The sequence below is a fragment of the Pristis pectinata genome, chromosome 19, assembly GCF_009764475.1.
Source record: "Pristis pectinata isolate sPriPec2 chromosome 19, sPriPec2.1.pri, whole genome shotgun sequence".
Classification (NCBI taxonomy): Eukaryota; Metazoa; Chordata; class Chondrichthyes; order Rhinopristiformes; family Pristidae; genus Pristis; species Pristis pectinata.
Genome location: NC_067423.1, coordinates 41,707,201 through 41,723,174, shown reverse-complemented (window position 1 = coordinate 41,723,174; position 15,974 = coordinate 41,707,201). Strand labels below are relative to the sequence as shown.

At 42.2% G+C, this 15,974-nt stretch overlaps 1 protein-coding gene across 1 annotated transcript in view; it reads right to left on the bottom strand.

Annotated features, from left to right (window-relative positions):
• Positions 1–15,974, bottom strand: part of vezt (vezatin, adherens junctions transmembrane protein) — an 89,488-nt gene that overhangs the window by 68,053 nt on the left and 5,461 nt on the right. The window contains exon 2 of the mRNA XM_052034117.1: positions 4,710–4,841. Coding sequence (XP_051890077.1) covers positions 4,710–4,841 — 132 coding nt within the window. The remainder of the gene's footprint in view (positions 1–4,709; positions 4,842–15,974) is intronic.

The following is a 15,974-nucleotide window of genomic DNA, read 5'->3' as shown; positions in this document are numbered from 1 at the left end:
TTGAAGATGTCCTCGATAGTGGGGAGAGTTGTGCCTGTGATGGAGCTGGTCGAGTCTACAACCCTCCGCAGCCTCTTTCGATCCTGCACATTGGAGCATCCATACCAGGCAGTGATGCAACCAGTTACAATGCTTCCCACCGTACGTCTGTAGAAATCTGCAAGAGTCTTTGGTGACATACCAAATTTCCTCCAACTCCAAATGAAGTAGAGCCGCTGGCATGCCTCCTTTGTGATTGCATCAGTGTGTTGGGCCCAGGATAGATCCTCTGAGATGTTGATGCCCAGGAACTTGAAGCTGCTCACCCTTTCCACCACTGACCCCTCAATGAGGACTGGTATGTGTTCTCCCGACTTCCCCTTCCTGAAGTCCACAATCAATTCCTTCGTCTTGCTGATGTTAAGTGCGAGGTTGTTGTTGTGACATCACTCAACCAGCCGATCTAACTCGCTCCTGTACACCTCCTCATTGCCATTGCCATCTGAGATTCTGCCAACAACAGTGGTGTCATCGGCGAATTTATAGATGGTGTTTGAGCTGTGCCTAGCCACACAGTCACGTCCCTTTGCAATATTTGGAAGCCGAACCAAGCGACGCGAAAAAGGGCAGAATTGGAGGAAACCAGCAGTCTGATAGCCATTGGATTGGCGAAGGTTAGAAAGTTAGGAGCAAGCTCTCAAAGGGTTTTGAAGATAGAGGTTAAGGCAAAGCATTCCATGTTGGATATTCAAAATTCACAGACCAAAAGGGTAATTTATATGTGGAACTAGGGGACATCAGAGAGGTCCTAAATGAATACTTTTCAACCTTGTTCACCATCGAGACGCATGTGAAGGCTGGAGAGACAAGGTGAGAGCGTCGTGCAAGTCTCTATCAGGAAGGAGCAGCACAGGGGCTAACAGGATCTGTCCTGGGATGCCAAGGGAAACAAGGGAGGAAATCGCTGGGACACCTGAGATTTGTTCAACTTCATTAGCCATTGGCTAGGTGCCAGAAGACTGGAGGATAGCTAATTTTGAACAAGGGGCCAATGAGAAAAGTAGGGATAAGCCTGAAAACTACAGGCCGGTGAGCCTTATATCAGTGGTACGGAAGTTATTGGCAAAGATTCTGAGGGACAGGATTTACGTTCACTTGGAAAGGCAGGAACTAATTTTGAGGAGTCAGCATGGCTTTGTGCTGGAGAGATCATGCATCACAAATATCACAATTTTTTTTGAGCAGGTAACCAAGAAAATTGTTGAGGGCAGCACAGCAGATATGTTTTAGCTGGATTTCAATAAGGCTTTTGACAAGGTCCCACATGGTGGGCTGGTCCAGAAAGTTAAGGCACAAAGGATCCAAGGTACGTTGGCACACTGGGTCCAAAATTGGCTTGGTCATGGAAAGCAGGGGCGCGAATGTTTTCTAACTGGAAGTCGCCAACAAGTGGTGTATCACACAGACTGGTGATGGGGCCATTGTTGTTTGTAATATTCGACTTGGATGAGAATGTAGGTGGTCTGATTAGCGAGTTTACAAATAACACAAAAATTGATGGAATCCTGGATAGCAAAGAAGGTTGTCCAAGGCTACAGCAGGACACAGATCACCTGGAGAGATGGGCGGAGTGGTGGCAGATGGAATTTAGTCAAGTGAGATAATGTACTTTGGGGAAGTCAAATTCTGGTAGGACATATAGAGTAAGTGGTAGGGACCTCAGAAGTGTTGAGCAGAATGAGCTTGGGATAAGTACAAAGCTCTCTGAAAGTGGTAACACAGGTGGATAGGTAGTGAAAAAAGCATTTGGTATGCTTATACTCATTGCATCGGCCTGTGAAGATAAGAGTTGGGACATCACGTTGCAGCTGTACAAAGCATTGATTACACTTAACCTGGAGTATTGTGAAAGGTTCTGGTCACCACACAACAAGGAGGATGTGGTGACAATAGAGAAGGTGCAGATGAGATTCACCAGGATGTTAACTGGAATGGAGGGCTATAATTAAAAGGAGAGATTGGATAATTTGGATTTATTCTCAACAGAACATAGAAGGATGGAGGGGTGACTGTATAGAAGTTTATTAAATTATGAGGGGCACAGAAAGTTGATATTTTCCCAGGGCAGGGGAGTTTAAGAACTGGAATTGGTTTATTATTGTTAATTGTACTGAGGTAGAGTGAAAAACTTGTCTTGCATACCATTCACACAGATCAATTCCTTACAACAGTGTACAGGAAGTCCCCAATTTACAAACATCCGTACTTACAAACCGACCTTTGTAGTCGGTCGGTAAGAGGGCCCGGCCCCCAATCCTACCACGGCGGCAGTACACCTTCTTAGGCCCAAACCCGGGCCAAGTGCGCATGTGCGGACACTGTTCCGAGTTACACACAAAATCGGGTTACGAACAGTCTCAAAAACTGAACTCATTTGTAACCTAGGGACTTCCTGTATTGAGGTAGCACAAGGTAAACAAAACACAATGCAGAATAAAGTGCACAGCTGCAGAGAAAGTGCAGTGCAGTGCAGGTAGACAATAAGGTGCAAGGTCATAACGAGGTAGATTGTGAGGTCAAGAGTCCATTATATCATACTAGGGAATCATTCAATAGTCTTATAACAGCAGGACAGAAGCTGTCTTTGAGCCTGGTGGTATGTGCCTTCAGGCTTTTGTATCTTCTGTCCATTGGGAGGGGGGAGAAGAGAGAATATCTGGGAGGGCGTTGTCTTTAATTACATTGGCTGCTTTACTGAGGCAGCGAGAAGTGTAGACAGAGTCCATGGGAGGGGAGGCTGGTTTCCATGATGTGCTGAGCTTTGTCCACAAATCTCTGCAATTTCTTGAGGTCACGGGCAGAGTAGTTGCCATAGCAAGCTGTGATGTATCCAGGTAGGATGCTTTCTATGGTGCATCAATAAAAGTTGAGAGTGTCAAGGGGAACATGCCAAACCTCTTTAGCCTCCTGAGGAAGTAGAGGTGCTGGACCAGGACAGGCTATTGGTGATGCTCACTCCTCAGAACTTGAAGCTCTCAACTTTAGCATCATTGATGTAGACAGGGGTATGTGCTCCACCCCCTTCCTGAAGGGAATGACCAGCTCTTTTGTTCTGTTGACATTGAGGGAAAGGTTATTGTCATGACACTATGTCACTAGGCTATCTCCTTCCTGCACTCAGACTCATTATTTGAGATATGGTCCACTATGATGGTATCATCGGCAAACCTGTAGATAGAGCAGAATCTGGCCACGCAGTCGAGAGTGTATAGGGAGTAGAATAGGGGGCTGAGGACACAGCCTTGTGGAGCACCAGTGTTGGGAATAATCGTGCCAGAGATACTGCTGCCTATCATTACTGATTGCAGTCTGTTGGTCAGAAAGTCAAGGATCCAGTTGCAAAGAGAGGTGTTGAGTCCCAGGTTCAGAGTTTCATGACAAGTTTGCTTGAATTATAGATCTGAAGGCAGAGCTGTAGTCAATAAACAATAGTCTAAAGTAGGTGTCTTTACAGAGATGAGTGTAGGGCCAGGAAGATGGCATCCACCATAGACCTGTTTTGGCAGTAGGTGAATTGCAATGGGTTGAGGTTTTCTGGGAGGCTGGAGTTAATTTGTGCGATGACCAGCCTCTCAAAGAACTAGAGGACACAGGTTCAAGGTGAGAAGGGAGGAAATTTAAAAGGAGATCTTAGGGGTAAGTTTCTACCCCCCATTCAGAGGGTGCTAGTCATCTGGAACTAGCTGTCAGAGGATGTCGTATAGTCAGGTACAATCACAATGTTTAAAAAAGGCATTTGAAGAGGTACTTAGATAGGAAAGATGAAGGGGAATATGGGCCTAATGCAGACAATAGGGGAGATGAAGGGGAATATGGATTAGTGGCAATAGGGATCAGTCACCATAGCCAAGGAAGCTGAAAGAGCCCCATTTATGTGCTGAATGATTCTATGAATCTAATTAAAAGGCAAGAGTTAACCTTTGTACCAAAGATAATTATTATTCTTGATTAACAGTGCAATTAAAAATAAAATTAACTCAGAATTTAAGCTGCTCAACACCTGCAGTTTTAACATACTATTTTGATTCGAAGGAATCACGAACATTTTTTTTTTAAAATGTTTCTTCAGTCACATGTGCAACTCAAAATTCTGACTTTACTGTACCTCTGAAGGCTTGATTTTTTGTGTAAAACACTTGAAATACACACAGCTAAACTTTTTGTTGATGTTTGACCTTTCATAGCTTAGGTTTGGTCAAAAGCTCTTATAGCAAAATATCTTTGATAAATAATTAATATTGTAATGAAAGAAACAACAGCCAGATCTCACAAACATCGATGTAGTGATGACTAGAAAATTTATCTGTGTGATTTTGATTGAGCAATGAACAATGACCAGGACAATTACAATGCTCACTTCCTAGAAATAGTGTTTTGGGATCTTTTACATCCATCCAGAGAATCAGTGAGGTTAGGGTACAATAGTTCATCCAAAATATGCGACCTCCAACTGTTCAGCATCTTCAGTACTGCAATGAAGCATCAACCCAAGTGTTTGTCCTCAAGTTGGTTCTTCTGAATCACAGACAAGGTTGCTGCCAACTATGCCATAGCTGGCACATATAAACACCAGTTAAAAGGGTACAGGTTCAGATCTATCCAGATATAAAGAACAACTTTTTTCCTGCAAAGAACATTTTTTGTATGGTCTCAAGTCTCCAAGTACTCACTTCTGGTTCAGAAGGGATACCCAATTCATATGGTTCCTCATTTGGTGAGCATTCTTCCACCCATGACAAACTTGGGCAAGTTTCAAAGTCTGTATGTCCCACATCCTGCAGGTATTGGTACAAAGGAGAGTTCTATTCCACAAAAGAGAAAAAAAAAGGGCATTTTAAGCAATTGGTATTAAAGAATAGCACACATTAATTTTCCTTTCAAGCTCACAATAGACCTGAAACATAAGGTAACATGCTTCCTTCTCTGTACTTAATTTGTCAAACAGTATGATAGTCAGCTGCAGAGCCTGGAGTCCATGTTCAATTGGTAAATGAAGGAGTTAACAGAACTCAGCTGAGATGGAAGTGTTGGAATTAACCTTGGATTCTGTAGTCACATCTAAGAGGATAAACATTGGCATGACAGCTGCTCCCAGTGATTCAAGTATGTGGATGTCAAGCAAGGACAAAGTCTGGACAAAGATAAAATGGTTTGTAAAGATGCTCACCATACAAACTTAAAATTGCTTTATTCCTTGGAAAAATAAACATTTTCAGAGAAATGGCTTTCAAAGACAGGCAAGAAAATGTGAGAGGAGAAAATTAAGTATCAGAGATTTCCTTCATTATTACTTAATATGCTTACATGGTTAAAACATCACATAATGAAGCATCCAAATAGCCCTAAAGAAGGGAAGGAGGATACTTGATGAGGAACATGGAAAGATGCCTGAAAAAAAAAGTCAGAAGACTATTATGAGGAGAGTTTTGTAGATTGGTGAAGGTGATTTATGTGAAAAGATGTATATTAGGGAGATACAAGGTAATCTAACCCCCTCCATTCACTTCACTCAAGAATACACTGATCAGTACAATATGATTCAGACTGTTGGGATCAAACTTTCACCCCTTGAAACAGTGGTTTTAGACAGGCCCAAGTCACCACCTGCTACTATTGGCTGCAAACTGTCACTCAAAGCCAAAAATACATTATTTTTTTTTAAAAATTCATTCTTGGAATAAGAGCATCAGTGGCAAGGCTGACATTTATTGCCTATACCAAGTGACCGTAAAATAAAGACTTTCATTTAAATAGTACTTTCCTGACCTTGGTATGTTCCAACTCATTTAACAGGGAATTATTTTGAAAGTGTACTCACTGATTTACATGGTAGAAATATAGCAGCCAATCTACACACAGGAAGTTCCCACAATTTGATTTTGGGATGTAGAAGCGGTAAAGATTAACCAGCATACGAGGGAGAACAGCCATGCTCTTTTAAATATGCCACAGAACATTAAAGATCATTTGAAACAGATTGTTGCTTCAAAGAAATGTGCCAGCCCAAAACAAAAAAAAAGCAACATTTTATCTCTGGTGAAGTTACACTTGTTCACGACTCAAGTTCATTTACAGCAACACGACTCAAAAAGCAAAGGAAATTGTAAATCTGAAAGAATGGAAGTTGGAAACGTGCAGCAGTCCAGGCAGCATCTGAGGGGATTAGAAAGAGTTAATGTTTCATTCTGATGAAGGAGTAACCTGAAACATTTTTTTTCCTCCATAGATGCTGCATGACCTGCTACCTAGAGCAATACAAATTTGTAAAAGGGCTTTTCAAAATATACTAAATGAACTTTATACAAGATTAATAGGATATAAACTGATGCCAAAGGAGAGAAATTTATAAAGGTATCAACATGGGCACAGTGTTCGCCTCGAGAATCAAACACTCAAGAAAATGGGAACAAGAGTGGACCACATGCCCCCTCAAACCTCTATATAATCATGGCAGATACACTCCAGGCCACAACTCCTCTTCTGTGCCAGTTCCCTGATTTTCCAATAATTTATATTCTTCTTTAAATACCTCTAGTGACTAGCCACAATGCTTCAGGGTAGAGAACACCTGATATTTACTAACCTCTGACAGAAGGTTGAAAGGCAGAAGATGGGCAAAGGAGGGTGGAAGTGGATTTCACAGCAGAAAAGTTAAACAGCTGAAGGTTCAGCCAACAATAAGGTAAATGTGATTTGGCTGGTGCAAGGGAAGAGGGATGGTAATTCAGGGCTACTGGTAGGAGGAATGCACAAGTGCCCAATGTGAACAGAACAAAACTTCAATGCATTTCAGAGAGACAAGAGATTTCAATACATTTAAAACCAGATGGCAGCTTGACAAAAGTGAATAATTGACAAGCATGTGGTAGTTGACCACAATATCAACAGATAATGACCCCACAGGGCAACATGCATGGAAGAACAGAGCCAAGTATAGAAAGACAATGCAAGGGTGGAAAGATCAGCTAGCTGCTGCAGAATGCCTGCCGAATCAACTTGATGACATTATTCTTGGACACCACAACTGTCATCTTTCCAGGAAGTCCACACGATTGAGATCACCAAAATATAAAATAGGAAACTGCTGCCAATACTGAAAATCTGAAATAAAAACAATATTGGAAATACTCAACAGGAAAGTTTAACCAAATTAAAAACAAAACTTTTGGGAGCAGTAACCCTTTATCAAAGTTGGGAATAGTTAGAGGTTTTAAGATGCAGAGAATTAAAACAAGATCAGTGTTAAGGTGAAAAGCAGAAGATTAAATGGAAAGTGTGGTGGTTGAAAGAAGATCACATCTGGGAGCTAAACATCCAAGATACACGTCCTTTTGAAAGACAGGCAGGTGGGCCGAGACGGCTCTGTTGGTTAAAAAAAATGAAATCAAATCCTTAGCAAGAAGGGACATAGGATCCGAGGATGTAGAATCCTTGTGCGTAGAGTTAAGAAACTGCAAGAAACTCCAAATAGTAGCCAGGATATGGGGTACAAGTTACAACAGCAGATAGAAGAGGCATGTAAAAAGGGCAATGTTACGGTTGTCATGGGGGATTTCAAAATGCAGGTAGATTGGGAAAATCAGGTTGGTACTAGATCCCAAGAGAAGGAATTTGTTGAATTCCTACAAGATGGCTTTTTAGAGCAGCTTGTGGTCAAGCCCACTGGGGAAAAGGCAATTCTGGATTTGGTGTTGTGTTATGAGCCAGATTTGATTAGGAAGCTTAAGGTAAAGGAACCCTTAGGAGGCAGTGATCATAATATGATAGAATTCACAGTGCAGTTCGAGAGGGAGAAGCTAAAATCAGATGTATTGGTATTACAGTTGAGTAAAGACAACTTCAGAGGCATGAGAGAGGAGCTGGCCAAAGTTGATTAGAAGGGGACCCTAGCAGGGATGACGGTAGAGAAGCAATAGCAGTAATTCAGAAGGTGCAGGATCAGTTCACCCCAAAGCAGCAGCAGCATTCTAAAGGGAGGATGAGGCAACTGTGGCTAACGAGGGAAGTCAAAGACAGCACAAACGCAAAAGAGAGGGTATACAATATTGCAAAAATTAGTGAGAAGCTAGAGGATTGGGAAGCTTTTAAAAGCCAACAGAAGGCAACTAAAAAAAGCAGTAAGGGGAGAAAAGATGAACTATGAAAGTAAGCTAGCCAATAATATAAAAGATACCAGAAGTTTTTTTTCCAGATATACAAAGATTAAAAGAGTGGCAAGAGTGGACATTGGACTGCTGTAAAATGACACTGGAGAGGTAGTAATGGGGAACAAAGAAATGGCAGACGAACTGAATAAATATTTTATGCCAGTCTTCACTAGGGAAGACACCAGCAACATGCCAGAAATTTGAGAGAGTCAAGGGGCAGAAGTGAATGTAGTTGCTAAGGAGGTGTTGGGAAGCTGAAAGGTCTGAAGGTAGAGAAGTCACTGGACCAGGATAGACTACACCCCAGAGTTCTGAAAGAGAGAGCTGAAGAAATTGTGGAGGTATTAGCAGTGATCTTTCAAGAATCACTCGAGTCAGGAATGGCTGCAGAGGACTGGAAAATTGCAAATGTCACTCCACTCTACGAAAGGTGGGGGGGGGATGGTGCAGGAAGGCAGGCAAAATACAGGAAATTATAGGCCAGTTATCCTGACTTGAGTGGTCAGGAAGATGTTAGAGTCCATTATTAAGGATGAGGATTTGGAGCACTTGGAAGCACATGATAAAATAGGCCGACGTCAGTATGGTTTCCTTAAGGGGAGATCTTGCCTGACAAATTTGTTGGAATTACTTGAGGAAGTAACAGGCAGGATAGACAAAGGAGAGTCAGTGGATGTTTACTTGGATTTGCAGAAGGCCTTTGACAAGGTGCCACACATGTGGCTGCTAAACGAGATAGGAGCCCATGGTGTGACAGGAAAGGTTCTAGCATGGATAGAAGATAGAAGGAGGCAAAGAGTGGGAATAAAGGGGGCCTTTTCTGGTTGGATCCCAGTGACTAGTGGTGTTCCACAGAGGTCAGTGTTGGGTCCGTTACTTTTCACGTCATATGTTAATGATCTGGATGATGGAATTGATGGCTTTGTGGCCAAGTTTACAGATGATACAGAGACAGTTGAAGTGGCAGGTCATGTCAGAGCAGGGAATCTGTAGAAGGACTTGGACAGGTTGGGAGATTGGGCAAAGAAGTGGTAGATTGAATATAGTGTAGGAGAGTGTGAAATTATGCACTTTAGTAGGAAGAATAAAGGCGTAGACCATATTCTAAATGTAGAGTGAATTCAGAAATCGGAGGTGCATAGGGACTTGGGAGTCCCAGTGCAGGATTCCCTAAAGGTTTAGGGATGGCACAGTAGCATAGCAGTTAGCGTAATGTTATTACAGCATCAGTTATCAGGGTTCAATTCCTGCCAGTGTCTGTGAAGAGTTTGTACATTCTCCCTGTGACTGCATGGGTTTCCTCTGGGTGCTCTGGTTTCCTCCCACATTCCAAAGACATACATGTTAGTAAGTTAACATGGGTGTAACCGGGTGGCGCGGACTCGTTAGGCTGGAAGGGCCCTTTACTGTGCTGTATAAGTGAAGTTTTTAAAAAGTTAACTTGCAGGTTGAGTTAGTAAGAAAGGCAAATGCAGTGTCAGCATTCATTTCTAGAGGACTAGAACATAAAAGCAAGGATGTAATGCTGAGGCTTTATAAGGCATTGATCAGACCACATCTGGAGTATCATGAGCAGTTTTGGGCCTCACATCTAAGGAAGGATGTGCCGGCATTGGAGAGGGTCCAGGAGGTTTACAGGAATGATCCCAGAAATGAAAGGATTAATGTACAAGGAGTGTTTGATGGCTCTGGGCCTGTACTTGCTGGAGTTTAGAAGGTTTTTGGGGGGGGGGGGGGAAAAATCTCATTGAAACCTCCCAAATTTGAAATGCCTAGATAATGTGGACATGGAGAGGACGTTTCCAGTAGTGGGACAGTATAGGACCAGAGGGCACAGCCTCAGAATACAAGGACATTTGTTTAGAACAGGGATGAGGAGGAAGTTCTTCATCCAGAGGGTGGGGAATCTGTGGAATTCATTGCCACAGATGGCTGGAGGCCAAGTCATTGAGTCTATTTAAAGCAGAGGTTGATAGGTTCTTGATTCATAAGGGTGTCAAAGGTTACACGGAGAAGGCAGGAGAATGGGGTTGAGTGGGGAAAAAAAAAGAATAAATCAGCCTTGATCGAACTGTGGAGCAGACTTGATGGGCCAAATGGTCTAATTCTGCTCTGATGTGTTATGATCTTAGACACAATTGAAGGGAAAAAGGACATATTGGAAGCACCACTGAAAAATGAAAATCATCTGAATAGATGCCACAGAGAAAGAGAATTGGATGACAAGAGTCCTTACATGAAGCAGGATAGGAGGTGGCATATTTAAGGTGGGTGTGGGAGTCAAGGGGCTTGAGTGGATTCAGATCACTTGCCTCTACCTCCCCCCCCCCCCCCCCCCCACCCCCCAACCTTAAAAAGAAACAGAAGTCCCAAGATCTTTAGAGAACAGCAGCAGGCACTGTTGTTTTACTGAACCCAGCCCATCAGATTTTGTTTGGGCACTTTGTCAAGATTTCAGTGCTTCAAGCAAAAAAAAACTTTGTCAATTTAAACAATCTTGTCAGACACAAAAACTGCTACTAAAGAATTTGAAACTGGCAGAGAAAGATCAATGCTCAAAACTTGTTTTTAATTTGTTTTGTACAATAAAAAAAGCGGAAGTTTGTGGTTTTAATGTCATTATTGTGGACATTGTTGTCAAATTATACAGATTTTTCTTGTAAGTTTTAGTTGCTGGCAAAAAATTACAATTTGGAACTCATTTACTGTAGATTTTGTTTTACAAAAACAAAAAGACATCCTTAGTTGCATCATTTGATGCAAGTGAATGATCTACTAACAGAAGTTCACCATCAAATTCAAAAGCTTTGAAAATATGCTGCAGGATCTGATGCTCATCTACTCCAGTGTTGAATTTCAGATCTATTAACAGGCTCTGCACTGTTAAGGCTTGCATGGATACCAAACAGATAGAAGTTTTATCGTACTGACAGGACAGTAAATGTACTAAATAGGCAAGCTCAGTGTGCTCCTCAGTTGATCTTAAAAATCTTCTAGTTCAAAAATGATGCATTGATCAGATATAATTGAAATCAAATTTAATTAGGAACAAACACATTAAAAAGGAGCCAATATAGAAATGAATATTGTCCATTTACTGTTCATTTTCATGGACAGCAACCCATAGCAATTACTAGTTCCATAATAACAACATGCACACCTCCGAAGTTAAAATTAACTGCTTGAGCCAAAAGTAAATGGCAAGGAATGTGTAGAGCAGGAATATGCCATGAAAATTGTTGGTTTTGTATGGGATGAAGATTTTTGGACCATTGGGACCTCTTCTGGAGCAGAGATGCCCTGTACAAGGGGGACCAATATCCTGGCAGACAGATTTGTTAGTGCAAGTTTAAACTAGGTTGGCAGAGGGGTGGGATCCTAAGCATCAGGGAAGCAAATGAGAGGCTGGAAAGTGGTGCAGAAATCTGTGACAGCAGGTTGAATAGGCATGATAGGCAGGAGAATGGCCAGGAGCAAGGAAATCCTATTGGATTAAATTGCATTTATTTCAATGCTAGATGTCTGACAGGTAAGGCAGATAAACTTGGGGCTTGGATAGCTACATGGGACTAGAATATCATAGCCATTATGGAAACATGGCTAAGGAGGGACAAGACTGGCAGTTTAATGTTCTGGGGCACAGGTGCTTTAGGTGGGATAGAGGCAGAGAGAGGAAAGAGAGGGGGAGCTGCATTTTTGATTATAGGGAATGTCACAGCAGTAGTCAGCGATGAACTTGCTGAAGGATCATCCAGGGAGGCTCCATAGGTGGAGCTGAGAAACAAGGAGATAATCAAATTGTTGGGATTGTACTATAGGCCCCCAAACAATCAACAGAAACTAGAAGAGAAATACGCAGGGAAACTGTGCAGAGATGCAAGAATATTAGGGTTGTCATAGTAGGGGATTTTAATTTTCCTAACAGAGACTGGGACTGCCAAACTGTTGAGGGCTTAGATGGGGTGGAATTTATTAAGTGTGTTCAGGAAGATTTTCCATGGGCAATACATAGAGGGCCCTACTAGGGAGAGGGAAAAGCTTGAACTACTCTTAGGTAATAGGGTGGGGGCACATGACTGAGGTGACAATGGGGAGCAATTTGGGACTAGTGATCATTGTTCCATTAGTTTTAAAATAGTTATGGAAAGGGACAGATCTGGTCCACAGGTTCAAGTTCTAAATTGGGGCAAGTCAAGTTTTGACAGTATGAGACAGGAGCTTGCAAAGGTTGATTGGAGTAGGTAGTTTGCAGGCAAAGGGACCACAGGCAAGCGGGAGGCTGTTAAAGGTGAGACAGTGAGAGCTGAAAGTCTGCATGTTCCTGTTAGAGTGAAGGGCAAGGCTGATAAGAATAGGGAACCTTGGATGACGAGGAATATCAAGGCCCTGGCCAGGCAAAAGGAGACAGCATGGGTCAGGTACGGGCAGCTGGGATTAAGTGAATCCCTGGAGAAGTACAAGGAATGCGGAAGTGTATCCAAGGAAATCGGAAAGGCAAAAAGGGGGCATGAGATAGCTTTGGCAGGGAAGATTAAGGAAAATCCAGAGAGATTTTATAAATATATTGAGGGAAGAAGAGTAAGTAGAGAAAGAATAGGGCCCCTCAAAGACAAAAGGGTACACCTTTATGTGGAGCCACAGGGGAGGGGCGAGGTCCTTAATGAATATTTCTCCAGTTTTTACCATGGAGAAAGACATGAAGACTTCAGAACTAGGAAAATGGGGAGGTCTTGGGGATCATCCACCTTACAGGAGAGGAGGTGCTGGATGTCTTAAAAAGGTACGAAGACAGATAAAGCTTTAGGACCTGACCAGGTTTATCCTGGAACACCATGGTAGGCTAGAGAAGAAATGCAGGAGCCCTGGCTGAGGTAATTTGCATCATCGTTAGCCACAGGTGAGGTGCTGGTAGACTGGAAGGTAGCAAATATTGTGCACTTATTTAAGAAGAACAGCAACGAAAAACCTGGAAACTATAGGCCAGTAAGTCTAACATCGGTGGTGGGTAAGTTACTGGAGAGGATTCCGAGGGATAAGACTTGCGTACATCTGGAAAAAACAGAGGTTGATTAGGAGTAGTCAGCATGGCTTGTGCATGGGAGATCATGTCTTACAAATGTGATTATGTTTTTTTTGTTTAGGTGACCAAGAAAGTTGATGAGGGCAGGGTGGTAGAAGTGGTTTATCTGGACTTGTAAGGCCTTTGATAAGGTTCCACATGGTGGGCTGCTCTGGAAGGATAGATCACATGGAATCCAGGGAGAGCTGGCTAATTGGATACACAGTTGGCTTGATGGTAGAAAGCAAAGGGTGATGGTGGAAGGTTGTTTCTCAGACTGGAGGCCTGTGACTAGTGGTGTGCCTCAGGAGTCGGTGTCATTTATTATCTATGTCAACGATTTGGATAAGAATGCGAGAGGCACGGTTAGCAAGTTTGCAGATGATGCCAAAATAGTTGGTATAGTGGACAATGAAGAAGATTATCAAAAACTGCAGGGGGATCTTGATCAGCTAAATAAGTGGGCAGAGGAATGGCAAATGGAGTTTAATTTGGATAAGTGAGAGGTGTTGCATTTTAGAAAGTCAAATCCAGGTAGGACTTTCAGTGAATGGAAGGCCCCTCAGGGAGTGTTGTAGAACAGAGGGACCTTGGAGTACATGGTTCACTGAAAGTGGAGTCACAGGTGGACAGGGTGGTGAAGGCAGCTTTGGGCATACTAGCCTTCATCAGTCAGGGCATTGAGTATAAAAGTTGGGACGTCATGGTGCAGTTGTACAGGACACTGGTGAGGCTGCACTTGGAGTACTGTGTTCAGTTTTGGTCACCCCATTGTAGGAAAGGTTATTAAACTGGAAAGAGTGCAGTAAAGATTTACAAGGATGCTGCCAGGACTCGAGGGACTGAGTTATGGGGAGAGGTTGGACAGACTAGGACTTTATTCCTTAGAGTGTTGGAGACAGGTGATTTTATAGAGGTGTATAAAATCTGAGGGGCATAGATAGATGAAGGCACTCAGTCTCCCCCCTCCCCACCCCAGAGTTGGGGTATCAAGAACTATAGGGCATAGGTTTAAGGTGAGAAGGGAAAGGTTTAAGGTGAGAAGGGAAAGATTTAAGAGGAACATGAAGGGAAACTTTTTTCTTTCAAAAAAAAGGTGGTATCCATGTGGAATGAACTGCCAGAGGAAGTGGTTGAGACAGGTACAATAACACTTAAAGGGCAGTTGGACAGGTACACAGATTGGAAGGTTTAGAAGGTTATAGGCCAAACACTGGCAAATAGGACTAGCTTGGATGGGGCATCTTGGTCAGTGTGGACCAGTTGGCTGAAGGGCCTGTTTTCATGCTGTACAACTCTAAAATGGTCTTCCATATAGAGGGGGAAAATGCTTCTGGAATGTTATTTTTAGAGTTGTGCTTAAGTTCCAATGGTACTTGCACCTCAGACTTGCTGGCCTATTCACTATTTAGTGCAATAATTATTTTAGATCTAATTTTTCCAAGACCAATATTTGCAAGTGTGTGATGGAAACTAATTATCCAACATGGCATATTAGAAAACAATATTTAATGAAAGTAGTGTACCTCAGAAGAATGCATGAAACTGCTAACTGAAATGGTAAGAGAAAAATAAAAATCACACTGAGAAGTAACAGAGGAAGCCAATGCTCCCAAGGAAATACATAGCCCAATCACAGCACCCCCAGAGAAACTAGAGAAATAAAGGACTACAGATGCTGGAATCTAGATGAAAAAACAAAAAGATGCTGGAGGAACTCAGCAGGCCAGGCAGCATCCGTGGAGAAACAGACGGTCAATGTTGCGAGTCAGGACCCTTCTTCAGAACTGAAGATAGGAAAGGGGGAAGCCCAATACTATAGGGCGTGGGTGGGGGAGAAAAGAAATAGAGCAGTGATAGGTGGACAAAAGAGGGGAGGCAGGGTGGGCAAATGCAGGCAAGAGATAGTGATAGGCAGATATGCAGGGGTGGAGGGGAGAGCACCCCCAGGGTTCATAAATAAAGATAGAGGCAAAAATCTCTAAGGAACAATCTAATGAGATACATTTCCCATCAATATATCATTTTAGTAGTTTGTACCTATATTACCTTTTTGAAATTCAGCTTTTAATTTGAGGAGGTACTTTATAAATAGCCTATTCTGCATAGAGTGTTTTTCATCCATCAATTTAGTATCTGCTACATGCATCCTCTGATAGCTGAAGCACTCATTCCTCAATATTGAATACACATGTGGCTTGTTTTTCTGCACCACATCCAAGGTTGAGCTTTTTTTTAAAGAAAAAAAGAAGAAAACTTCTAAAAAGCAGCAAACAAGCACAAGATGCAACTGGACCAGAGGCTATTAGACAGTATCATTTGACAGTCACAGAATTCCACTTGCACTTTTTGCATCTCTATTATGGCTTTATATACAATACTTGCACATTCTTGCAATTCCCTGCCAGTTTCATCAAACTGGACAACTTTCAAAGTTTGTAGCTACAGGTTTAAAAATGCCAAGCAACTTCAAGTTAAACTACTAAAACTAGAATTCTTAAAAGTGAACTGCAAACCTCCTAAAAGAATTAACTATTTCGCATAACCAATATAACCAACCTGAAAGTACAGAAAAATGCCAGAAATAATTCAACAACACCTGGAGAGAAACAGAGCTACACTTCAATATGACCTTTCTTCAGAACTGGGAAAGTTAAAAATAAAACAAGTTTTAAATTAAGGAGAGGGAAGAGCAAATAAAAAGGGAAGCTGTCACAGGAAAAATTAAA